A 25,716-nucleotide genomic window follows, 5' to 3' on the forward strand; every position below is an offset into this window, starting at 1 on the left:
TCGGATGTGCAGCTGATGCTGGGAGGTCCACTTCTTGCTGTGCATGTGAGCCCTCCTGGCTGGCACCGTGATGGGTCCCATCCCCTCTCTTCTTGCGCCCTTTCTCTTGCCGTCTGATTCTCCTCTCCGTCTCACTTTTCCACATCCTAAATGCTTTCCAGTCTATTTTCTTTTTCCCATTCTTCCTCTCATACATTGCCAGGATCCATTCTCAGGAAATCCAAACGTCCTTACCCACAAAGGGAGCTGTTTACAGGTGTAAACGCCTTGTTTCTCGCACATAATCTTTGTGCATCCCATCATATTGGACTCGTCGAACTCGAGATCAAGTTTGCTGTTACTTTTCCCCATTTCTTTAAGACGTCTGTTGTGGTCTTCAACACGGTGTCCTGTGGTGGAAAACCAGCTTTAGTGCTGAAACAAAGAATATTAGAAACGCAAAAAAATTGTCTCCGCAGTATTTATTCTGTGAAAAAGTTTGATCGTCTCAGAGAATGCAAACAGTCAGGAGGAAATGGAGCGAGGACACGAAAGACGCCTTCTTCATGCAAAAGGAGAGCAGGGGGGATGCAATGCAAAGTGATAGGCCAATATCCGCTTGGGGCCTTCATGCAGAACAGTCAAATGTTATCTTTGCGCGCAGGCAAGGGGGAGTTCTTCTTCTGCCACAACAGAAAGATGCATATGGTTAACACAGTGAAGTCTAACCCAGTTCAGAGAAAAAGTAGAAGTGTTGCAATCCTCTTTCTGTATTTTGGTGGCAAGATGTATCTTATCTGTTATCTGTTGAGAAAACTTTAAAGAATGTTCTGTTTTACTCGGCTCCATGAGGTCTGTGGCTCAACTTTTCTGCTCCATTATTACAGCCGCTTTTATCTAGCAGCTGCTTGACCTTCCACTGAGGAGAACCCGCACATTAAACACCATCTCTTCCCAGGTGACCGTACAAGCGGCCTCTTCTCACCCTGAGAGTTGATTACGAGCCTCACTGGCTCTCACCTGCGATTTTAACAGATTCGACCTGGGTAGTTGTGAGAAAAATTCAACTTGACACCAAGTGTAAAATCATTATTCAGGTGATTTATTCTTGCAAGAAGGAGCAGAGTTGAAATCATGAATAAGTCATATTTCCAAAATGCTATACTCCTCAAAGGTGTTGTCTCTGCTTCTGTCCTTTATACCATGTGACAAACACTTCATGACAGGAAGGGGTAGTGGAGGCGTGGCCTGATTTGACCAAGCCCCCACCTCATGTTCTTTGAGATTAGGTCTTGATTGTCTTTCTGTGGGGTAGGGGTCTGTCCAGCATTCAAAGCAGGTGTCCTCTTCTTCACCTTGAAGTTCCTGCGAGAGCAACACCCCCTGTGGCTCACCTGCAAGACTCTTAGGACAGTGGTGCTCAGCTGGTCTGGCTGCGGGACCCTCCTATACCCCTGAATGACAAGCTGCACCCCAAATCAAAGATTATTTTCAACTTTTTAAATTGATTTAATGAAAATATGTTGCAGTTTGAACCTGAGATAGTACAGAATATGACAGTATGCACGAAAAAAACTAGATAGAAATATTCCCGTTTACACTCAATTAGCTGCATTTTAATAAAACAACGAAAAGTGCATCTTAATACAACATACATAACAATTCAGTAACTTCAGCCTATTTTAACGGATTCAGTGCTTTCATGACATGAAATAAAAAAGTCCAACTCCCGAGAAGCAGTTTAAAAAAAGACTCAAATTATGTAACTTTAGCTTTTATTTTATTTTTGTGTCTGTAAGCTGCTACTTCGACAACACATTTCCCCTTAGGGATGAATAAAGTATATCCATCCATCCATCCAATACTCATGTTATCCATGTTCCCTTTGTTGTGTGTGAATCTTCAGAGGATAAGTAACAAAAGGTGTTACAAACAAAAGAAACAAGAAAGGACCTGAAACCGTACCCCTAAAGTTAAAGCCCTACTCAGGACAGTTATTTATCCAATAATACAATTTTGTATATCTATGAGTATTTTATATTCCTATAGGTCAACTGATGAAGTGAAGTTTGTTATTGAGTAAAACTAACTAGACTTGTGGTTTATGCAGCAGTTGCCTAAATAACATGCAAGTCCCTTTTTTGGATAAAGGACTGATGCTTATATGTCACACCTATTAGCATGTGTGTGTGTGTGTGTGTGTGTGTGTGTGTGTGTGTGTGTGTGTGTGTGTGTGTGTGTGTGTGTGTGTGTGTGTGCTGACCACGTGGACAAAGCCCTCTGTGGCTCTGTGCATCTGAACCTCTTCGTGCCAGAATAAATACTTTAAAGATAAGTTTTTTAAATTTTATATTCGTCATTTCAGCATAAAAATACTTAATACCTGGTAGGGGAAATTTGGCCTTGAAAGTAACAAGCAGATTGAGGAACGCACAAGTTAGGCATCCCGGACTCTGACAAAAATGTGCAGTATCGGTAATCAAACATGATTATAGGCGTGTAATTTTTCTCACACTTATCATGAAGCTTTATACTTCTACTCCACTACATATCAGAGGGAAATATAGGGCTTTTGTACTTGTTAAAGAAAATTACATTTATGTTTAATGCAAGATGCCATGCATCCATCTGCACTACTCTGACGTCTTTAATGCCTTTTTTATATTCATCTTGTTTATTGTATATAATATGTATATATGTACGATAAGAGCTACGTGAAACCGGAGTCAAATTCCATGTTTGTGTCGACACACATGGCCAATAAAGCTGATTCTGCCCTACTATGTCAGTGATTTGACCTATAGTCCTAATCTATTGCATTTGTGTCTATATGGTTCATGTCAATAACCTCCCAGATAGATGGGAGCGGTTTAAGATTAGTCACAGACGTCATGAGGGCTGAGGGCTCCTGTTTGTGTATGTGCTATGTATGTGTGTAAGAGATGTCTCTCAGCTTGTTCAGAGAGCAGACTTGGGAGTACAATTTGTAAAGTAATTCGTTATAATTCTGACTCTGCTTCTTCTTGCAAGAATAAATGTCCTGATTGATGATTTTTACACCCGTTGTCGAGTAATAATAGTAATCTGTCCAACAGCGCTTCACTATATTCACCTGACAGCTTTAGTTACTAATTAAAGAGTCTTGTACTCGGATGTTTTGACCCTGCACACATCCGATAATGATATAAGAAAATGTTTTATTCCTGTTTAGGGCTTCCGGACGTTGGTTATGCAGTGTGTCAGCAATCTCCCTTTACACATCGATGTTTCCTGCTGACTATACTGAACAACTCTGAAATGGTGTTTTTGCATAATATCTGGGAATATTTCTTGGATCAAATGTTCAAATGCATGTTGAAAAACACAGAAATGATCAGAGAGAGAGCAACATCAGTCAACCTTGGAAAGACCTTTGGTGATGATTAGGTCCAGAGTGTGGGCGGGACCTGTTGCATGCTGAGTCAGATCATAGTTATCAAGGACGCCACATAGCTCTATAGACCCTCTGTCCTGGGGATGATTAACATGGATATTGGAATAATCAAAAATAAATTCAGATTATAGACAGCAGTTCAGTAAACTCATAAAAGAAGGTTGCACAGTATTTAGGTGGTCTGTAAATGTTGAGGAATACAACTTTGGAGCCACATATTCAAAGGAAGTAACATTTTCAAAAGACATCTGCTTGCATTGAAGAGACTCATTAAATAAAATAGTAACTCCACTTCCTTTCTTATGCACTCTTGTTTAAGTTTCAGTTAAAAACAAAAAAATCAAGTTTGTGCCTAACAATGAAATTGATTAAAAAAGTTTTTCCCTGACAGAGACCTCACCTGACATTTAATAAAACTAAGTTTAATGTGTTTAAAGCTTTATTTGCTTCTCCTCTTGGCTCTCATTGGGCATCCTTCCCGTAAGGCCTCTACGGCGGTGCTGTGTGGTTATCTCTTGTTTAGACTCCTCTTGTCTCCTGTCCTTGGCAGTGGGAACAGACGGGTGACACAGGAAGAACACACACATCACTGAGCTGTGAACGGCTGCTGCTGTGACTTCATGTCACGACCATACTTACAATATTTGTAGCAATGTAGAGTGCACTTTATACACTGATTGTGCAATACTGTTGTCATATTTGTGTGCCTTATTTTACATATGTTCTTATACTATTAGCATTTATAGCAATGTTTTTTTTAATTATTCTTAATTCTAATTTGTTTTAACCTTAAGTTTATTGTAATTATGTGTGTAAGGAGGTAAAATAAGCTTTTCATTGTACGGAGTGACAATATGACAATACAAATATCTTGAATCTTTTACCTGAGTAAAGAATCTAAATACTTCTTCCACCACTGGTTTACATTCTGAACACTGGGTAAATGGGGTCAGGGCTCTCTGGTGCAGTTACACGCAGTGACCAGCAGGCGTCACTGTAAACCTTTCAACGAATCAGAGAGCGACTCGGTGGGGGCGGTGTGTTGGTGGGGTGGACATGACGTCATTATTGGGGTATTTTCAAGATGGCGCTGAACTGTGGCCGGAATGCCGCTGCTGCAGCCAGCTAAAAAACGGTGAGGGGATTTAATTAATCTTCTGTCCGGCGACGACGCTTAAATTCTCAAGACGGAAAAAATATTGTTATTTTTTTAAGACGTTAGGCATCAACATGTCCCAGTCGGTGAGTCTCAGGTGATGTTGAAGGATAAAATGGTAGCCCCTTTTTCCAAGAACAACAAAACCTGCTGCTGCTGCTGCTGCTGCGGAGCCGGCCCGACCAGGCAGGGGGACTCGCTGCGGGATCTTACGCCCGGGGCCGAGGCTCGCTCGACGGACTGAGTGCTCATGGAAACCACGAAGGAGAACGGAGGCTCGCTCGTCGTCGACGTGAACGAGAACGAAGAAGGCGGAGTAACGGGCGGCGGGGGACTAGCGGCTCACAAGCCCTACGGTGCGTTCAAAGACCGCAGCACGGCGCTGCCAGCCGGTGTCAGTGGAGGTCAGGAAGCCGGGAAGGGTCATGTTTACGTGACGGGTAAGGAGAGGAATGTAAACAGGGACGCCTCGGTGCCGCTGCCTCCGCGCGAGAGGGAGATAATGTTGGAGTTGGAGGAGTGCCTCCCCGGCCAGGTGGCTGGCAGCTGTGTGGTTTCGGGGGTTTGCGGCGACATGAACGGATTCACCGAGTCATTCGGCCCGGAGGAGCTGACGATGTACGAAGAAGGAGAAGGAGGGGGAGGAAGAGGGCTCGGCCTCGAGGGGACAACAGGCGCTTCCTGTCCAGCTGTGCTCGGGGCTCTGGTTTCAGTGAACGCGGGCCGAGAGATGCGGCAACCGCCTGCGGGAGAGAGCGAAGGGGAAACCCCGGATTCGGACGATGTCACCCCGGGAGAAGAGGCGACCGGCGGCGGCTGCGTCAGGACCTTCCTCCCCCTCGGTCAACTGCCATGCACGGGGAAGCACCAGCGGAACTGCGCATGCGCCGCCGCCGCGGCCCCACAACATCCAGATGTAAAGATGCCCAACGGGGATGTCGACGGTCCCGAAACTGATGATGTGGCTTACTGTAAACAGACTGGCCCTCTGGTTCTGGGCCAGAGACTCGTTTCATCGGACGTGGACTGCGAGGAAGTGACAGTTGTAAACGGTGGTTTGCACATTGTGACCACCGCCAGGGTGTCACGTGACTGGTCTGACTCGGACAGTACTGACATTCCCTTTGACCTGGGGGCAAGGCCGGAAAACGGGGCCGGATCAGGGTTTAGTCTCGGGGGCCAAAGCGACCACAGCGGGACATTGGTCTCTCAGTCCCCGGAGGAGAGTACCACAGAGCTCCCTCACTTCCTCGACCCAGCAGAAGACTCCCCAACCCTGGGATCAAGTGCCAAAACCCCCTCGCCCTGCCCATCATCCCTCTCTGAACCCACCATCAGGGAGGACGAGTGGGGGTTCAGTGACCTCGCTTTGCCCGTCAGGCCGCAGAGTTTGTGGACTAACTCCAACATTGTGTCGTCCCTCAGCTGTGACGCCACCCCGTTGTCTCCAGACGACGAGGGGGGTTTTTACTTTGGGGATGAGGGGTACGAAGAGGACTTCAGGAGCGCGTTGGAAGCGGGTCGCAGGCAGAGCGCCCCGGATCAGCTGCCCGATGTCAGCACGCAAGAGGTCGGCCCGGACAGCTCGGACCCCAAGCTGATGCCAAAGAGGTTCGGCATAGCTGACTTCTTCACCAGGTAAATAGAAGCGCTCGATATGTCCCAGAGTCACAGGTAGTCAACACACACAAAAGTGTTGTGATTGACAAAAGCCCCAACGCTATGACTGCCAACAAACCAAACAAGCAGTACTTTAATCCAAATATACTACCAGCACCTGATTTATTTCAGCCTACAAGGGCCTGTCCTCATCGTGCATCTTTTAGATTTTACTTTATAACAACACTCTATAATCCTCACTTCTGAACAGGCTGTTTGTCAAAAGACTTCTACAAAATTCTACAAACCAGTGAAATCCCCATTTCCACACCACTCCTGATTCATTTATTTTAGGAAAGAAGCAACAGAAACTCAACTGAAAGGAAGGATTTCCACTCCTCCTTGTGCATTCATCTCCTTTTTACTCTAGACTTTAGGGAATTCAGTAGCTGATCACCATCTGTTTGAAAATATACCTTTCATAAGACACACTAGAGCTGCAAGTCACCCTCACTTTCATCAACATTTAAACCGTAAAAGGACCAAAGTGGTGAGATCATCAAAGCAGTTTGATCATAACCCCAAAATACAAACAAGACTCTTTTTAGGAGAGAGAAAAGCAAATAAATATTTCAGCATGGCCTCAAATACAGAGATGCAATCCATGCTGGCAATAAACTCCAGATATAATCGAGTGTGACATGTTTTTTTTGGTAGGTTGAATGAAGAGCTGCTGTTGATAAATTGTTGTGACTCTTTGTCCTCACAATCACTGCCAGTGTGCAATATTCCTCATATTCTGCCTCGAGCAGAGTTTAATCGAGCTTAAACTTCTCAGGTATTTCATTTGCTCGGTCTGCCCTCGCCTTACGACTCCAGCAGTGTTGCGGCGTTGGTTGACTTTGTTTAAGCCCTTTTGGTATTTTCATCTCCCACCTCAACTCGTAACCTCATCCATTAGATCCGCATGCCATTAAAAAGCACAGTTCTCAAGCTGTAATCAGGATCTGGCATTTGTTCAACAACTGGGCCGATTTTAGCGGACGTGACAAACATATTCTATTTGTGGTTTACCGCTTTGCTCTCTGAATGAGCCCCCGTCAGTGTTGAAGTCGGTCCAAAGACAAACAGGTGAGGGGGAATAGATGGCAGTGAATTAATTTATTCCGGTGCAATCACACATGTTTAGTTCAGAGGGGTTCAGGTCATTCATGACTGGATATTTTGATACAGCGTTGTCTGCACATCTCTTGTTTTGTCTGACTGACAGTCCAAAAACCAAACATTCAGTTTTATGATATTGGACTGAGCCAATAAACCCTCACGCTAGAGGTGCAGACGCCAGAGATTTGCTTTGATGTATTTGCACGTTTCAGCAAGAGCAACATTTCAACCTGTGACCTTCATGACTTTAGGACACATCTTGAGCCCTTGAGTTGGCTTTTACAGCTGGTTTGGAAGGAGGCAGGGAGACATTAACAAACACTTGGAATGTCTTGATCCAGTTTAAAGAGAGACTTCTGGATCTAGAATCACGGGCGGACACCTTTTTTTTTTTTTGCACGTGAGCATTTGTACAATGATGATGTTTCTATGTTGTTTGTTATAAACAAATTCCATGCCAGCACAGATACATGGAGTTTATTGAGTAAACCAGAAACGGTTCGCATGTATTTTGGTCCGCTATAGCATTTCCATAATGTAGTTTCACTGATGAATCACAACATTAGGAACTGCTTAGTAGGCCTGTTTTTTTGTGGAGTAAGATTTATGTTGTAATTAGTCTCCAATCAGAGCCTGTTAACGTCAGCACAGAAACGCAGTACAGCTTTCCACGTCTAGAAAAAAAAGAAGGGAAAAGAGACTTAAATGGAAACAAAACATGACATTTAGCAACTAGACAGATTTCTCCTGCAGATTTTTTTTCTTTTTTTTTCCATTCCTGATCTCTCTGGAAAGTAGTTTCTCATATCCAACATTTTGAATAATCAGACCACTAAATGCACTGAAAACACATCCCTTTGTCCACATGGAGCTGTGAGACTTTGCTTCCACAGCAATAATTATGTGTGCCCCAAGAGGGGCCATGAGATATGGTGGGGGGTAATTCCATATTTAATATCAGTTTCATTCTTATAGAGGGATTAAAGAGGATGTCAGCCGGGCGACTTGACCGTTTGACACGTATCGGCTTCTCTTCATTGAAATTGCGAGCTGCAGTCTGTGGTCTGTAGCTGTGTAATAGCTTGCATGTTAATCGTGCCCCATTTCTGCATATGTGCAGTAAGCGATACGGCAGGGCTCGATGAGCATTGACTCAGTGCAGCCTCTTTCCTCAGGGCTTAGCCCACATTCACTGCTCCCTCGGCTCTCTCTGCTCTTTACGTCTGAGGCCGATTCATCACACCATTTAACCTCCATGATTCAGCAGCAGAGACCTTGTGTCTTTTTGCCACAATCACATGATCCTTTTCAACAACCACACTCGCAGGTAGTTGGACAAAAATCGTGTAAACACACTTGGAAAAACAAGTTGGATCGTGCATATTTTTCCGTGTCACTCACGGCATTTACAGTTGCATTTGATGCTATGTTGTGAAGACAGAGGCGTAAACAGTAAGACGTCTTGCTTTTTAAAAACACATTTATCTTATTTCCCTCGCCCAAACACTTATTATCCTAAAACAAAACAAAACAATCACGAAAAGTAATTAAGAGTAATTAAGTAATAAAAAGATGGGTTTGCCCTGGTATAGTTGCCACAGTTTCTCCTCCTCCTATTCTTAATGCCATCACCTCCAATACATGATTGTTAAAGCATCACCTGTTAAGACTGTGCCTGCCTCGGAGAAAAGCACGGTCATCACCGCGATGCCAGACGTGTGGCTCGTAGCGGACTAGAAACAAGTTTTAGTCCGCCACACCTAAACCTCGTTTCTGATCTGCTACGAGCCACACGTCTGACACGCCACCATCTTGTGCTTCGACTTGACACCAGGAAGTACGAGAAGCTTTTTCTGGAATCCGAGGATTCAAAAGCTGCAGCCTGGAGGCAGACGTGTCCGCTGAACTGCTGTTTGCTTTAAAACTATAACAGAGAGAGGGCCGACTGCTTTTACAGCAACTTCCTCTGCTACCGCACGTCCAGGCCAAACGCAACAACACCGCCTCACAAACGGCCCAGAAATACAGAATATCTACATGCAAGTGAAAAGCGTTCGTGGAGTGTTCGTCTGAGACGTTGAGGGCAGTTCACTCTTGAACTACTGCTAATGCAATGTGAATCTGGGATATCACAACGCTGTTTTCTAGTTTGTAAGGATACTCCAGATCAAGTTAATTTGGTCCTGATACATTTGTTTTCCTCCTCCCACAATACTATACTGTTTCCAGACCTCTGGATTATCTCAAACATCTTAGGTTACTTTCATTATTCAAATATATCCGGTGTTGTGCTCATTGATGTCTGTTGTTGACTGTAGGGATAAAGAATGTGGACGTCATCGTTTTGTGCCAGAGAAAAATGGAGATAATTAGAGATAAAAAGACCCCAAACACTCAACCTATATTGTAGCTCTACTTCAGTTAATGTCTCCATTCAAACGCTGGAAAACAGTTTAGAAATGTGATCACTGACATAAGTAACGATTAGCTGAGTGCGTGGAACTGCACTCAGACTCCATTCTTGTAAAAGACACACAAGGAAGTGAAAGAGGGCTATGCGCCGTTTTTAGAGCCAAAGGGAAATTCTTTCTATTTGATTTCTGATGCAGTAAAATGTTGTGTGGCTGGCAGGTGGAGGGAAAGTAGTTTTTTTCCCCGTCAAATCTCTGTCTGTGTCGATGCCTGTTTTTCTTTTTTTGGGGTTTGGACGCAGGCCTCAGCAGCTGGCTTAAATGTCACTGCGTCTCAAAGGAAATCCAGACAGACGGAGAGGACTGCCAGAGAGAAAACTGCTCTTCTAGAAAACCTCCACGCTGGCTGTTTGGTTCACACTGCTGAGGGCAGGTCAGGGGAGGTCAGCGGTAGAGGACATCAAATCCACTCTACCAAACACAATCAGGAATGCTCCTTTATTTAAAAAAACAGCCTGAAGCAGGTTTACAAAACAAAACGTTCAGCTTTTCAACACCAGTGTGTTATAGTTAAATTGTTCTGACTTTTCTTGTCGGAGTCGATGACTCAAGGTTTCAAGGTTAAATTTATCCATCTGTAAAATCATGGACATTTTTTAACAATAACATCCTCTCATTTGTATTCAGCCAAGCTTGAACGTGACAATTGAATTAGCAACAGAATAGCACTGAAATGTTCTTTTGATAAACATAATAACCTGTAAATGGAATCTGAGGTCAACTGGGCCAGATTTTCGCTCTGGAAGTGTTCTGGTTTCAGTTTGTAGTCTGTGTTGTGTTGACAAAAGAGGCAGAACCCTTTGGGTATTAAGCTTTTTATTACCCAAAAGATCAACTGTGTGAGTGTTCACTGGCTAGTTGTGAAACGGTCTTATTGGCTGCATCTGTGCTGAGATTCAAAATGCATTACTGCTGGTTGAAATTGTTCTCAAAACCATGTGGTACGTGTATTTAAAATGTTAGTTCCAGCATTTGGAATCCCTATTTTTTTTTTTTTTTGCATTACATAATGGGAACTTTCTGGCATGAAATCTGAATTTTGACTTCAGTACAATTTATTTAAAACAGCTGTCACATCATTGCCAACAAGTACATTTTTTTTACCAGAACAGTTCTCCCCCAAAAATCAGTGCACTTTGGACCCATCAGCTGTCTCTTGGTGGTGTTTGGTTTTTGATTGAAGGGCCAAGAAATACTCTTCTAAAACCCATCAACAATCTCTTTTTATGTCATCAGCGCATCCTGTTTTTGTTTGTTCCCACTAATTCCCTTTGTTCATTTCCATTAATTTACCAACGCTTTTCATGCTAGGGGAATTATATTAGCTCTAATCACCTCCGTGGTTAATTATTTACAATCAGACATCCTGTGCACGCCACATAGATGTTATCACACACACACACACACACACACACACACACACACACACACACACACGCTCACATGTATTTCTGGCTTCTTTCTGGCTCTGCTGAACAAACAAGGACTTAAAAATGTGCAGCTACAGGTGTGTGACACCACGGAGAGAACAAGGCAGCTTCTGATCTGAGGAACAGCTTGTTGTAACTGACGCGAAGGGAAACGTTGTGTTTCATGTTTAACACGCTGGAGTATGAATAGTGACAACCGGACCTGTTGTATGAGACCTAACACTGCTAGCATCTCAGTGTTCTTCTTTCCAGAAGGCTGATACGTCTATTTCAGAGGTCGGCAACCTGCGGCTCCGGAGCCGCATGCGGCTCTTTAGCCCGTCTGTTGCGGCTCACTGAGGCTTTGAAAAAAACAAAAAAACAAAAACACGTTTTTATTTCATTCTTTTTGTTTTGCCCAGTATAAAATCTTTCAAAGGGAATTCCTCTCATCTTGGCGTTTGAGGTAATATTGAGTCACTGAAAATAAAAATAAATGTTTATCACATCCTGTCACGTCACTGTCAAGCAGCTTCTCCTGCAGGTGCTCCTCGCTAAACTATTAACGGAGAAAGGTAGTTTAATTCTGCGTGGACGTATTAATTAGCTTTCACTGCCAACGATGCTGCTGACCTGTATGCTTGATATGTGGCGAGGAGTTAGCAAACAACAAAACATTTAATGTTGAAAGACTCTTCCAGAACAAGCACAAAGCATCTGATGAACAGTATCAAGCTGCAGAAGAGCGATTTCTCAACTGCTGCAGCAAACTAAGCAAAGTAAATATACTTCTTTTTTTTTTTTTTTACGTTTGCAGTGCCCTAAAAGTCCGGCGTAGTGAGGACGGTCAGTGTAAACGTAGCAAAAGATATGCGTTTTAAATGTAAAATTCACGTGAGGATAACAGGTATTGAACCTGCTACCTTGTGGTTACAGGATGAACACTCTACCACGTGAGCCACACATATATAGACAGGACTCAAGGTCTGCTTAGTTGTGTATTAATGGACCTTAATGTAGCCAATAAATGACTATTTTTTTTCTCCTCTTCATAAGAGTTTGATAGTTATAAACAGGTCAAATAGCAATACAATGTCAACAATTGTTTTTATTCTTGTTCTATAATTTCATAAATACAACAAACTATAGTTTGTTGTACATATAATATAACTATATATTCAACTTCATAAGCTTTGATATCAAATAGCTTTTGCGGCTCCAGACACTTTTTTTTGGTGGAAAAAAGGGCAAAATGGCTCTTTGGATAGAAAAGGTTGCTGACCCCTGGTCTATTTCATGTATTTGAGCATTTCAGCTGGATCCACGTTTTGCAGGTTCAGTGTTTGAACCTCTGTGTTTTTCAGGTTTTTCTCTGTGAGCTTTATTCTTCCCCCAGTTACAACCCAATAGTAGGATTTGTCATTTACAGAGCAAAATGGGCACAACGTTGTGAAAGTAACTTCCTCTTTTCTATTTCTGGTGTGGTGTTTCACTTGTTGCATGACAACTACAACAAGAACAAGAAAGAAGACACTGTCTACTTCATTACATTACTCAGAGGGAACCATTGTGCTTTTTACTCCACAACATTTATCTGACGGCTTTAGTTCCAAAACAAATTAAGATTTTTTCATTTCAAATTACGTATTGTTGAAGTGATTTTCTATGCAAACATTTTTTTACGGGTTGCATTATTAGCTTATTTTCCTTTTTTAATAATTATAATAGTTGAATGCATTACTTATGATGTTGAGGGTTCGACTGTTCGTGTCACTTTGGGTAACTGTGATGGCATTTTCCACTATTTACACAAACCAAGCAATTAATGGAGAAAATGATCAGCAGATTAATCCATAATGAGGATAATCATTAGTTAACAGTTCAACTACAACATTTAAATACTTAAATAATAAACTTAAATGCTTTTACATTAATGCATGAGTAAACAGATGATCGATAATCAACACAAATTAACTGTTTATTAATTAATTATATGGCACATGCATTTACATATGTAGACCTTTCCTAAACACTTATTGTGCTATCAAGGTGTCCAAGTGTTGGTCTTTTAAAGGACCAGTTTGTTTTCCTTGACACTCGACTGGATTCTTACATAAACACCCCAGTGAAGAAGGTTGAGCCAGCAGAGAAGGGAGGAATAATATTTACTTGGCCGTCTGCTTGGGCCACAGCGTGTGTGGGTTCACTTCCTTTTCATAACTCCTCCAGTTCCTCTCCCTCCTTCCCTCTTTCTCTTTCCACCAGCTGACCAGCAAACTCTTCTTCCACTGAAACAAATGTAAAACAGTTGATCTGGCAGCTTTTTTTTGCTCCAGCATCACTTCAAAAACTGCTGCAGCTGCACGACTGTGGTTAGAATGATGATGATGATGATGATGAGAGATTAAGCTCCATCATTACATCGTCACTCTTTCTAACTGCGTTTTTTTTCCTAATTTATTTACGAGGAACTGAATTATTGTTCGGCAACTTTTAAGTCTGACTTTAAAACCGTAACCTTTCAGAAGCCACTTGGCTAATGCTCTGAAAATCACGATATTCTGAATATCTAAAAAAAACGATTCACAGGATGGGAAATTGTTCGGAAGTCTGACCGGTGATCAAATGTACAACATATTATGATATTATCAGTCCTATTTGTTCCTGTTAAACAGGCAAGATATGCTTTATTTTGGAGGTCTCCAATTTTGTTATTGCTAAAAAAGTTTCCTGGAAAAAATTACATTAATTTGGAATGAGGAAAATAAACAATATTCTGAGAGTGCATGTGAAGTACCCACTTAGTGATTGCAGAGGAACTTCCCTGAAATACTAATATAGAGATGTTCATTTATTTATTGGAAACCGGTTCTTGTCCTTGGAAACAAAGGTCCAACAGTGTCTATTTACTAAATATAGAACCAAATTACATGAGGCATTCAAGGAACCTCCCTAAATACATGTGTATATCAGCTCCTTTCTAGGAGACTGTGACACATACAATAATGTTACCAACAGGTTTTCAATGCATTAACATAAACACAAAGTTAATTTAGAAGAAGAAAACACACACTGCTGAATGTTCAGTGATTTGGTTAATTCTTGTTGTTTGAATTGTGTATTGACAACATCAATTTACAGATTTCACTTCAGTGTAGAAAAACAAATAGTCTTACACATTAATACTATTAGTCTCTGTCAGTGCATTGCAGCATATTGTCTTTGCTACGTTGGCCGCTGGAGGAAAGTCCTGCATGTGGAAACTTTTCTGGATGAACGTTTTTCCCGCTTGTTGCTCTTGAAGAGAGGTTTTCGCTTTTATGTTTCGACTCGTGGCTTCCTGTGTGGAGACGGTTTCCTGCAGCGATCGTATCGTCCACACCAGAATTACATTTGGACAAACGGGGAGAATGTGCAACATCTTTCTTACCCTGCTGCACACACACTCTGTGATTTAAGGCTGTATACAGAGAGGCTTTGAGAATATGGGGGAAAAAAACTGCATACGTGTTTTAGGAAAGATATGGCTGAAATGCTCTATACTTTATTATTATTATACTTCATGCATCCACTTCATTGCCTCGAGTTCTAATTTTAAGAATCTATGTTTCACTGTAATAATGATTCTGTCCGTCTCTCTTTCAGGAGCCTGTTTTCTAGGAAATCCAAAGAGGCCAAGGCATTGTCCCATAATGCAACAGGGTGGCGACTGTTTGGCAAGACGGCACTTACAGAAGAGCCAACTACAGACCCCGACGCCACCTTGTCCACACAGCAGGTCAGCTCTTTAAACACACTCATATCACCATGTCCAGGATGGTAACGTGTTTTTTTTTCTCCTGGTTTATGTTCTGAGCTCCTCAAGTCTTGGTTGAATGATCAACACAAAAAATGAACAACTGTGTTCGAAAATATCCGGTTCTTTTATATTAATTCAAAGGTGCAAGGAGGACATAAATACAGAAGAATTGAAGTTACAGCTCCAGAGGTGCATTTCAGTAACAATCATCCAGTTAAAAATGGAATCAATATCATTCTCTGGGGTTAGTTTTAGTTGACTTTAGAAACTGCAGCGCCGTGGTTTGTTCCCGACTGAAATAACAAACCCCTCTGAATTTACTACAGCTCTGATTCCTAGTAGTTTGCTTTTTATCAGCGGTGTCAAACTAAAGAAAAAATCTGATGAAACAACAAAGTTGAATGCATGCAAACTGGTGGTCATTTGTGAAATCTGTATTATTATGTTACTTGAGTTCTAATTTGATGACCATTGAGAAGATCAGTAAAAGTACATGTTTTAAATGGAAATGTACTGCAAGGAACAATAGTTTCCAAACCAGTGACTCCTCTCCTGTGAGATCCTCAGGGTGTGGCAGTGTGTGCCAAATCAGGGAGGCTGCTTTTATTTTCTAATAATGGATTACAGATCAGATAACAATCAGCTTTCATAGTAATCCTGTTACTACAGTGCACGTTCCTTGTGTTCACTTGATTTTTCTCCACCTGGTTTCCTTTGCATGTAAATATAGTGAGCAACTAAGAGTTGAATCAAACCTTTTGGACATTGTTTAAGTCAGACATGGTTTCAGCTTCTGTGGTGTGTATGATGTGCAGCTTTTCTCTCGTGTTATAACTAAACTGAATATGTTATGACACTTGAAGACGTCCGCTTGTGCTCTGAAAACTGATTGAGTATATGTGGCATTTATGATTTGTATACAAAGTTATAGGTTTATAGAAGTTAAATACTGGGAAGTGCAGTGTGTCATCAACCCTGTGTGAGATGTTTGATTGGTTGGCCTGATGACGTGTGTGTGTCTGTGTGTGTGGCCCCCGAGGTTAATGAAGTTAGCCTGCATCTGTTTACAACATTGTGGCTGAAAAGAGACTGTAAAATGGATTTACTGTGCGTGTATGTATTCGGTCACTAGGCAACTTGTACACACTGCCTGCAGCTGAGGATGCAGATCATTACCAACCCCAACCCATTATCTCACTCCCTCTTTCTCTCTCTATCTATATATATAGCCACACACACAGCCACACACTATTCAACCCTCTATCCCCCACCTGCTCTGTGGTACGAGGTTGTGCCAGAAATGACACGCATGCAGACTTAAACATACACAGCTGTTCCTCTCCTGTCATCTAGAGCAGGTGGTATCCTGCATGCATGCATGCATGCGCGCACACACACACACACACACACACACACACACACACACACACACACACACACACACACACACTCTGCTGCAGCAGCTTTGTTTCTCTCCAGTTGAATTTAATTAGATGAGGTTTGATTTTCATATCAGACGAACACTAAAAACTTCTAACTATATGACGAAGCTGCTCTCCTGGATAAAGACTGCAGATCCCCACCATGCTTATTTCAGCGCCGGGGAGGATCTCTGACCTCAATGTGTAGTGTGAAGGCAGAGGAGGCCGACGGTGCTGACAGCAAACCGCCTGACGGCCCCTGGGTTTTGCGCTTATCACATGATTAAGGAGCTAGCCAGATGTAGTTTGGCTTCAGTTGTTTGCTTTGAAGTGAGTTTGTGCAGGAATAACTACCAGGGATTACTGCTAAAAGTATAATCCTAACTCTTTCCTGTTGCAACATGACAATGACCCCATGCCCAAAGCCAGCTTCTCAAATAAGTGGTTTTCCTAGTTTGGTGTGAACAATCAAACGCCTTTGGGGTGAACTGAAACCGGACCGTGAGCCAGACCTGATCACCCAACATTAGGCTTGGACCTCACTGATGCTGTTGTGGCTGAATGGGAGCAAAATCCCCAAGGCAGGTTCGATATCTGGACTGAAACCAGACGAGTGGAGGCTGCCAGATCAGCTCATCAATGCTCATGGTTTTTCAAATGAGATGTTCAAATGTTCCAGATTGGATTCGTAAAAACCCTGTAAATGATACACAGCAGCTTTCACGGTGCAGTTAACCTACTTAAATCACTGCATCAGTCACCTGACTTTCTACATATGACTCTGGCTTCATAGTGCAACTCATGACAAAGCAGCACTAGTTTAATGTTCCATCTTCAGAGTCAGACAGTGAACTCTTTCTCCCTCTGCTGGTGATGCTCAGGAATCCCTGTATGAAAGGCTTGTTGTGTTGTTGACCCGCAGCTGTCCTGCTCCGGTGAATGAACTGTTTATTGTGCATCGCTTCGACCGTTAGACCTCAGATGTACAAGTTCACACTCGCACGAGGACACAAAGATTGACATTCATTAGGCAGCCTATAGGCCGCACACATGCACACGTAAACCGCGTTCACACCACGTACCGGTACATGCTTAGACGCTTTGATGGTGCACACACACAAGTTCATGCACACATCCACAAACCCATACATGGAGATTTATTCAGACTCAGTGATTCTCTCTGCAGAGCTTTTCCAACAAACTCCTTTTCTCAGTGCTGAAGCTGATGAACAATACTGTGTGTGTGTGTGTGGGACATCTCCATCTGCCGAGGAAGATCATGTGACACAAATAATGGACCTTTTGGGAAGTTGTTTTTGTCAAATATATAAAACAAGAGTTGTGAAAAATGTAACGGCGGACTTAACCTTGTATTTCTTCCGTTTGCGGCTTTGCTTTGACTTTTTGTGTATTTGTCAGCAATAATAAAGTATGCATTCCTGGTATGGATGTGACATTTAGCGTGTCATTTTAATGAATTAGTACATAGGAATTAGTACATGAATTAGTACATAGGAAAGACATGTTAAAGAAACCTTTACAGACGTTAATGAGTTTTGATAAAATCATCAGTAATGTGGACACAATGACTAAGAGGGTAACGGCAACTTATATTATATAATAATCATTTTTATTGTAACGCAGCCTTTAGAGTCAAGAAAAGACCAAATCTAGGACGGTGTGATTATGTTGCCGAAGTTGAACATGATCTAGCTCAGAGAGGTTCAGATCTCTGACAGCCGCTGTCCGTGTGTGTGTGTGTGTGTGTGTGTGTGTGTGTGTGTGTGTGTGTGTAGTGTCCACAGGAAGAGTTGGAGGAGGACTTGGATGCGTCCTCGGATGTGTCCTCATGTCCTCAGCTTCCCTCGGCTGCAGGGAGAAGGAAGAACCTGGAGTTTGAGCCTCTTTCCACCACAGCTCTCATCCTGGAGGACCGTCCAGCGTGAGTACCAGTCTGAGGAGCTCAGATTACCTCTTTCACTGGTTCAGTCTGACAAAATGTGGTTAATGGTAGTTTCATATTGATTTGATGTTTTATTAATTATTACTAACTACGACGGGAACCTGAGTTGATAAATTGTCTTTTAATTAGGATGCAAACAGATCAAAACAAATCAGTCATAGTTCTTATTTGTAATGTCCTTGTCAGTTTTTGGCTGGGTTTTGTTGCATGACCCTGATCAAGTCTTTCAGTTTTCTGACAGTTCATTGACCAATTAAATACTCTATTAATCCTGAAAATAACTTCCAGATTAATTGATAATGGAAATTATCGTTGGCTGCAGAACTAAAACGTTGGTTGCAGAACTAAAACACTTCTAAATACTTAATTTTTACATTTTTTTGTAGTTTTTATTTTCCCTCTCATTGGTACATTTTTCTGCAGGGATTTGAAAAGTACTGTTTTGTCTCGGCATGTAAAACATCCTGAATGCTGTGTATAAAATACATTTTCTCATTATAGTGTCATAACATGTTCATTTAGTCCCGTGCCTTGTGTTAAGTTAGCTTTTTAAAGTGCAAAGTGGCTGATTGCTCGTGTGCCCATCTGTCTGACTGGTTTTCCGTCTTTCAGGAACCTACCAGCCAAATCTCTGGAGGAAACTCAGAGACACAAAATGGAGTACGATGAGATGGTCGCAGGAGCCAAGCGGAGAGGTAAACACACACGCATGCACACACACGCACGCATGCACGCACGCATGCACACAAAGAGCAAATGTCAACAACTAATTGCAACCAGCGTCTAATATTGCCTCTTTTCCTCACCTGCCAAAAACCAGTAAAGGGTTTGTTGGCAAGAACAATCGTCTACACTTTACTTGACGCAGAGTCATTGTTCTGCTTTGATTAGATTAGACAGATCAAGATTAGCCATCAGGGACAAAGTTAGTCAAGAGGAAGACTAAATGCAAGCAAAACCTGTTCCCGTCTCACGCAATCTTTCTCTTTCTCTCGCTCGCTCTCAGAGATGAAGGAAGCCCAGAGGAAGAAGCGTCAGATGAAGGAGAGGCACAGACAGGAGGACAGCATCTCAAACGCCATGGTTGTCTGGAACAACGAGATCCTGCCGCACTGGGACAGCGTGTACGTCTCCACGGCTCTGTGTGTTGTGTACACAGCGTGTGTGTGTGTGTGTTTGTGTTTTCTGGTGCGCAGCGTGTTTATTTTTCTCATTGTGTGTGTGCAGGAAGGGAACGAGGCGGGTGAGGGAGCTCTGGTGGCAGGGCCTTCCTCCCAGTGTCAGAGGACGAGTGTGGAGCCTCGCCATTGGCAATGAGCTCAACATTACACCAGGTACACACATTATATACATTTCTCTTACTGTCAGCAAATCTCATGTTCAGACCCAAAACAACAATGAATTGATCGGTGTGTGTGTGTGTGTGTGTATCAACGCCTGATATATCTTCCTCCTCTGTTCCATAGAGCTCCATTGTTGTCCAGAAACTATTAAATACTCATCTATCACACCTTCATTACGCACTTTTATTACCATGAACACACACTGTAGTTTACTTTTTATATATATAGGTGTTTTTAAATCTCATAAACAGCTGGTATTTATTTAACAGACTGTGAACCAATGGGCTTGTAGCTGAGAGCCACAGACGGAAAGTCATTTCTCAGTTTGTACGTCCTCAAAGAAGACGAAGGCAACAGGCATTTGAGAAAATGAGCTGTACAATGAAGCAATGACAATTAAATACGACGTGTTGCACAGCTGCGTCGTCTGTACATTGTCACGCCTCATGTAACTGTCAAGAATGCCATAAATACTTCTGCAAAGGATACACCTGTGCATCCTAGCTCATAGCTCCTCCTGCAAGCCTCCTATCTCCTTGAGATGCAATTCAGGAATTGAGATGTCCTTAAAAATGTTGCACTGAGATCTATTTGTGTCACAGGCAAGAGGATATCTTGTTGTTTTTATGGGATTTGTTGACAAAATATCAGTCTTATCCTTTAAATATATGAATATAAAATATAAAGATGTATTTTGTTGTGCTTATTGTGATGGAGGAATACAATGCTTAATACTAAATTAGTAACCAGTCGGTGTTTTTCAGATTTGACAGCCAGGCCCAATGGAATTACTGGAATGTATGACCTTTTCTGCATCACATGTCAAAGTGAAAACCTGATTCATGATTTGTGATTTCTCTTTGTGTAGAGCTGTATGAAATCTTCCTGTCCCGAGCCAAAGAGAAGTGGAGGAGTTACAGTGAAACCAGTTCAGTCAACGACAGTGAGAGTGGTACGAGCCTGAACTCAGTAAACTCAAACAAGCCATACAAGTCGCTGTCGTCACCCTGCGCTTCCTTCCGTGTCGCGTCATTTCGTAACATTACTGCCGGTTTTCGAGCAGAAGTGCAATTTTTTTTTTTAGCTCTAAAAAGCTGTTTATAAGTTTTAAAATGAGGAGAAAGTAACCATTTAGATTCTCAATATGTATAGATGAACTAATATCTCCAAATTCCAGCTGTCTGTGCAGACTTTTAACTGCCCCTCTGGCAGTGAGAGTGATTACAAAAACACTGTCGACATATGTTTTTGTATGCAGAGTCCGAACGGATACTCTTGCAATTCCATCTACACCAAGAGACATTGTAAAGTCATTAAATCTGTCCTCCTATGCCATTTCAGGCCATGTTCATAGGTCAGCCTCCCACTCACGGCTGGCTGATCAATGTGCTGCTTTAAAAGCATTCGGCCGCCGTAGTGTAGCTGCTGAGTGTTCCCAAATGTCACTGATTGTTTACGACACTATTAGTGCTTAACGGGACGAATGAATACAATACACTGAGCTGGGCAGCACAAGGTGAATTATCTTTAGACTAATATTCTGGTTTGAAAGAAGCCTCACAGTCAACTTGAAGATCAAACACGGCCATCTAAAGGGAAATATGACGTTGGAACTCTCTTGTGTTTATTTGTTAGATGGAGGGGCATCTCTGGCTGACAGGGAGTCCAGTCTGGACCTCATCAAACTAGACATTTCCAGAACCTTCCCCTATCTCTTCATCTTCCAGAAGGTATTTGATCTCTGTGTGTGTGTGTGTGTGTGTGTGTGTGTATGCCTCATTTCTACTTTGACAGAAAAGCTGCAGAAGATATGCTATCAGAGCAAGGACAGAGGTTTTAAGTTCCTCATTCCTTTGATTATATCTGGCCTCCATTCACACCGTTCTTTCCCATTCTTCTTCCTCTTCCTCCGTCTGTCTTTCTATCTTAACGTTCTCTTCTCTCTGCAGGGTGGTCCCTACCACGACCTCCTCCACAGTGTACTGGGGGCTTACACCTGTTACAGACCGGACATTGGCTACGTGAGTTTGACCATTTGTCCGCCATCGAAACAATAATTGTTGATATTTAATTGTTTACAGACAGAATTTAACTGAATTAGATTTTATCCTACAGGGTTTGAATGGCTTCTTTGGGTTTGCCTTTTCACATTGTACACATTTGGTGTCTAATATTTAGGGGTGGGTATTTATTTTAGATACTAGCGTTTGTACAAAACCTGTGCTTTGGTACGGATCCCACAATGAGTATTGTCAAAACCTTAAGTACAAGAACTTTGCTCAGTTTTTGTATTTTTTTCTTACAATTACTAAAAAGCATAAAAGAGCAACAGATGTACAAGACACAATTAACCAAATAGTTTGTTCTTAATCTTTACTTTAAAGAATGTACAGTAGAAAAACTTCTCTGTATTGTTCTGTTCAATCCAAAAGTCCCTCCTATTCTGTATGTGTAAGTCCATGTAATTGAACAAACTTCACCACATCTGTGGTTGATCTCTTAGACGCATCTTAAATCAGCTGTTTCAATGATCTGTTCATTCCAAACTTCTCATCAGCTCTTTCAAGGTGTAACTCTTGAGCTGCAGTTGCAGAAGCAGAGTGTTTATTCTATGTTGAAGGTCTTGAACATGAGGTTCATGTCTGGCATGCTGTGTGCAAACAGTTGTAAATAAGACAAGAGAGAATATAATAAACTGCTTATTCTGTGAAAACAGCTTAAATTGTGTTCATGGTATAGTCCACAACAAACGGATGTTGTGTTAATTGTGTTAAGATGTTTGAAAATGTGACTACAGATCAGACAAAAGGATGTTAGCGATTATAAATTAAAAACTAATAAAATAGCAAGATCATTTTTTAAAAAAGAAACTTTGTCATTGTAAATGAAAGCAAGAAATGCATTAATCCACACTAATATCCCATCTTTCATGCTGATCTGGAGTCTGTGTTGTTGTGATGTTTCAGGTCCAGGGAATGTCATTTATCGCTGCCGTGCTGATCCTCAACCTGGAGGAGGCCGAAGCCTTCATCACCTTCGCCAACCTGCTCAATAAACCCTGTCAGATGGCTTTCTTCAGAGTCGACCACGAACTGGTACACACACGCACACACACGCACACGCACACGCACACGCACACACACACACACACACACACACACACACACACACACACACACACACACACACACACACACACTGTAATCCTTTGTTACTCATTTTGTCCCAGTCCTTCTTCATCTCTTTTCTCTCTCTCTGTCAGATGTTGAAGTATTTTGCAGCCTTTGAGGTTTTCTTTGAGGAGAATCTGCCTCGTCTCTTCAGCCACTTCCAAAACAACAACTTGACCCCTGACCTCTATTTGATCGACTGGTGAGTTATTAAACACTCCATTCTTCTTTCAAATCTACTGAATACTGTATTCAGATGTTTTAATCTTCTCTATGTTTTTCTCTTTTGAGATGATTAGAGGATATTCGGTTCAAACGGATTTAAGATGCTGTTTTGTTCTCCTTTAATTTAACTGGAAGTGCTGTTATGTGAGCACTTTGAAAAACAGCCTTTTAAATGCTACATTGCTTGTCAGCAACCCGCCATATGATAATTTAGGAGGCAATTTTGCATGCAGTTAACACACCAGTTATAATTTAGTTTTGAGGAAAACTTCTGGCATTTGCTCCTTGTGCTCTTGACTGTTTTGGATGAAGGAGATCATTCAACTAACAGGAGCTACAGCTGTAAAAGTGACATTTTAATTTTAAATAAGTGCTGTGCAGTTGATCTAATTCACGCTGCAACTTTAAAATGTTAAATTTGAGAATATAATTTGGTGATAAATTGAGTGTGCAGCTCATCTGACTCACCAAGGGGAAACATTGTAAAAATACTGTTGCATGTAAAAGTCCTGCATTCAAATATCTTACTCAACTAACAGTTCAAAGGTATTGGCATCAAAATGTACTTAAAGTACTAAAAGTAAAATCAAACTTTCTTTTGATTTGAATGTATTTACTCTATAATCATATTTTTAAATTTACACTTTTTCCAGATTTTTGTTTCCAATATGCAGCTCCCTCTAAAAAGCAATGCATACTCAAATAAGAGTTTTAGATTTTTTTTTTTTGAAAGTAAAAGTATGCTTCTGTGTGTCCAGGATCTTCACCCTGTACAGTAAGTCCCTCCCTCTGGACGTGGCGTGTCGGGTGTGGGACGTCTTCTGTCGGGACGGGGAGGAGAGTTTGTTTCGGACGGGTCTCGGCATCCTGCGTCTGTTCGAGGAAGTCCTGCTCCAGATGGACTTCATCCACATCGCCCAGTTCCTGACCCGCCTGCCGGAGGACCTGCAGGCGCACACACTCTTCACCGCCATGGCCAACACACACATGATGAGCAGGAACCGCCGCTGGGCTCAGGTAGGCATCGCAGGGCTTTGAAAAAGTATTTCTGACTTAGATATTGTAGATATTGATTCCCCCCCCCCGGTTTTCTTACAGGTGTTTTCTGCACTGATGAAGGATGTACATAAAGAGACGGACAAAAACTCCAGCCCGGCTTTGAGAAGCTAACCCTAGCCACCCTCGACGCTAACGCCATCTTTCTCCAAACTAATCGTCAAACCCAAGCTGTGAAGGTTGAAGCTCACGCCCGCCGGCCGTGAACTCGCCACGCCGGCCCCCCGCTAACATCGGAGGTCGGCTGTGAAGCTTGAAGCTACGCAGCCGGAAGCTGAACTTTCCCTCCGGAGGCGTCGCTACGAAGCTTGAAACCGAACACGGGCCGGCCGCGAAGGTGGGAGCTGAGGTCAGAATCTGTGAGACGAGCCGTCGGCCTGCGCAGGGGAAGGAAGAAGCGAAGTCTGTGTTGGAACCAGAGCGGGAAACCAAAGTGGTTTGTTCATTCTAAACCTCAGCAGCCAGTGTCAGTATTTTTTTGCCAGACAGATTTCGGAGAAGCGACTGTTGTTGTTGTTGTTGTAGCAGCGGTGTCACTGATCTACCAGCCTACACAAGCGGAAAAATTAAAACCGACTCTCAGATGATATTCTGTGTTATTTCCCCTGCCGTCTGGAAGGGAGTATTCACTCTGGTGGAGATTCTGCCTCCATGTTGGGTCACAAACACCACTAACGCCAAGCATTGCACCCCGTGTGGTAATTCTCCCAAAAAAAGGCTAACATTCTAATTTTCGGTGCTAGCGGTTTTCTAAAGGCTTCAAAAATGACTTCTGTTTTTTAATTATTATTGTAGGTTTTGGTTTCACACTATTATTGATTTGCATTCTTTGCTTGAACTCTGGATCTTAAAGATGACGGGACTCTGCAGTAGCATGGCTGATGCTGATTTACTTGCCTCTCATTTTAATATCCTAGCTTTTTTTAAATGGTCAATTGTAGGGAAACATAAGTGAATATGGGAAGAAAACACAGGACAAAAAAAGAATAGGGCAATGGAAACATTTAGTACAATGTAGTCTTTCTGATAATTATTAAGAATTACAATAATACACATTAATGATCTTAATCAAGTACAAGCAGACTAAATATTTTGATGGTTTTACCGGGAATTAATTATGAAGTATTTTTGACATTGGTTCAATATTTAAAAAATGTCATCCTTCATTTTAAAAGCTAAGTATATGGGGGACACTTTTAAGAATGTTAGGCTTATTTATTGACATGGATTCATGAAATATGGATTCATATCAATTGGAGCTCAAAAGACAGAAGTGTCAGCTTTTGATAATGTTGTTTGGGTCAAAATTGTTCCGTAAGAACCTTAAATGTAGGAGTGCAGGGCAGTTTAAAATGAGTGTTCCAAGGATCCAGATCTATCAGAGCACTGATCCACATTGTGGAAACACAACTACAGAACGAGCTCAAACTAAACCAACGGGGCATTAAGTGCCTCATTGTTTCCTCTCCGGGGTTCAGGGGGAATGAAACTAGACGACCAAGATTGCAAGATGGACTATAAACCAAAC

General features: G+C 42.1%; 1 protein-coding gene across 1 annotated transcript; it reads left to right on the forward strand.

The window, feature by feature from the left end:
* Window positions 1-4,818: 4,818 nt before the first annotated feature.
* Window positions 4,819-24,302, forward strand: tbc1d12a (TBC1 domain family, member 12a; the record flags this gene model as incomplete). Its single annotated transcript, XM_079229453.1, has 13 exons — window positions 4,819-6,206; window positions 14,857-14,989; window positions 18,228-18,373; window positions 19,007-19,089; window positions 19,401-19,518; window positions 19,622-19,728; window positions 20,606-20,689; window positions 21,373-21,467; window positions 21,687-21,758; window positions 22,704-22,832; window positions 23,000-23,109; window positions 23,891-24,149; window positions 24,231-24,302. The coding sequence occupies 13 exons, from the start codon at window positions 4,819-4,821 to the stop codon at window positions 24,300-24,302; spliced, it is 2,796 nt and encodes a 931-aa protein (XP_079085579.1).
* Between the last annotated feature and the right edge of the window lie 1,414 nt (window positions 24,303-25,716).

The sequence above is a fragment of the Taurulus bubalis genome, assembly GCF_910589615.1.
Source record: "Taurulus bubalis genome assembly, chromosome: 14".
Taxonomy (NCBI): domain Eukaryota; kingdom Metazoa; phylum Chordata; class Actinopteri; order Perciformes; family Cottidae; genus Taurulus; species Taurulus bubalis.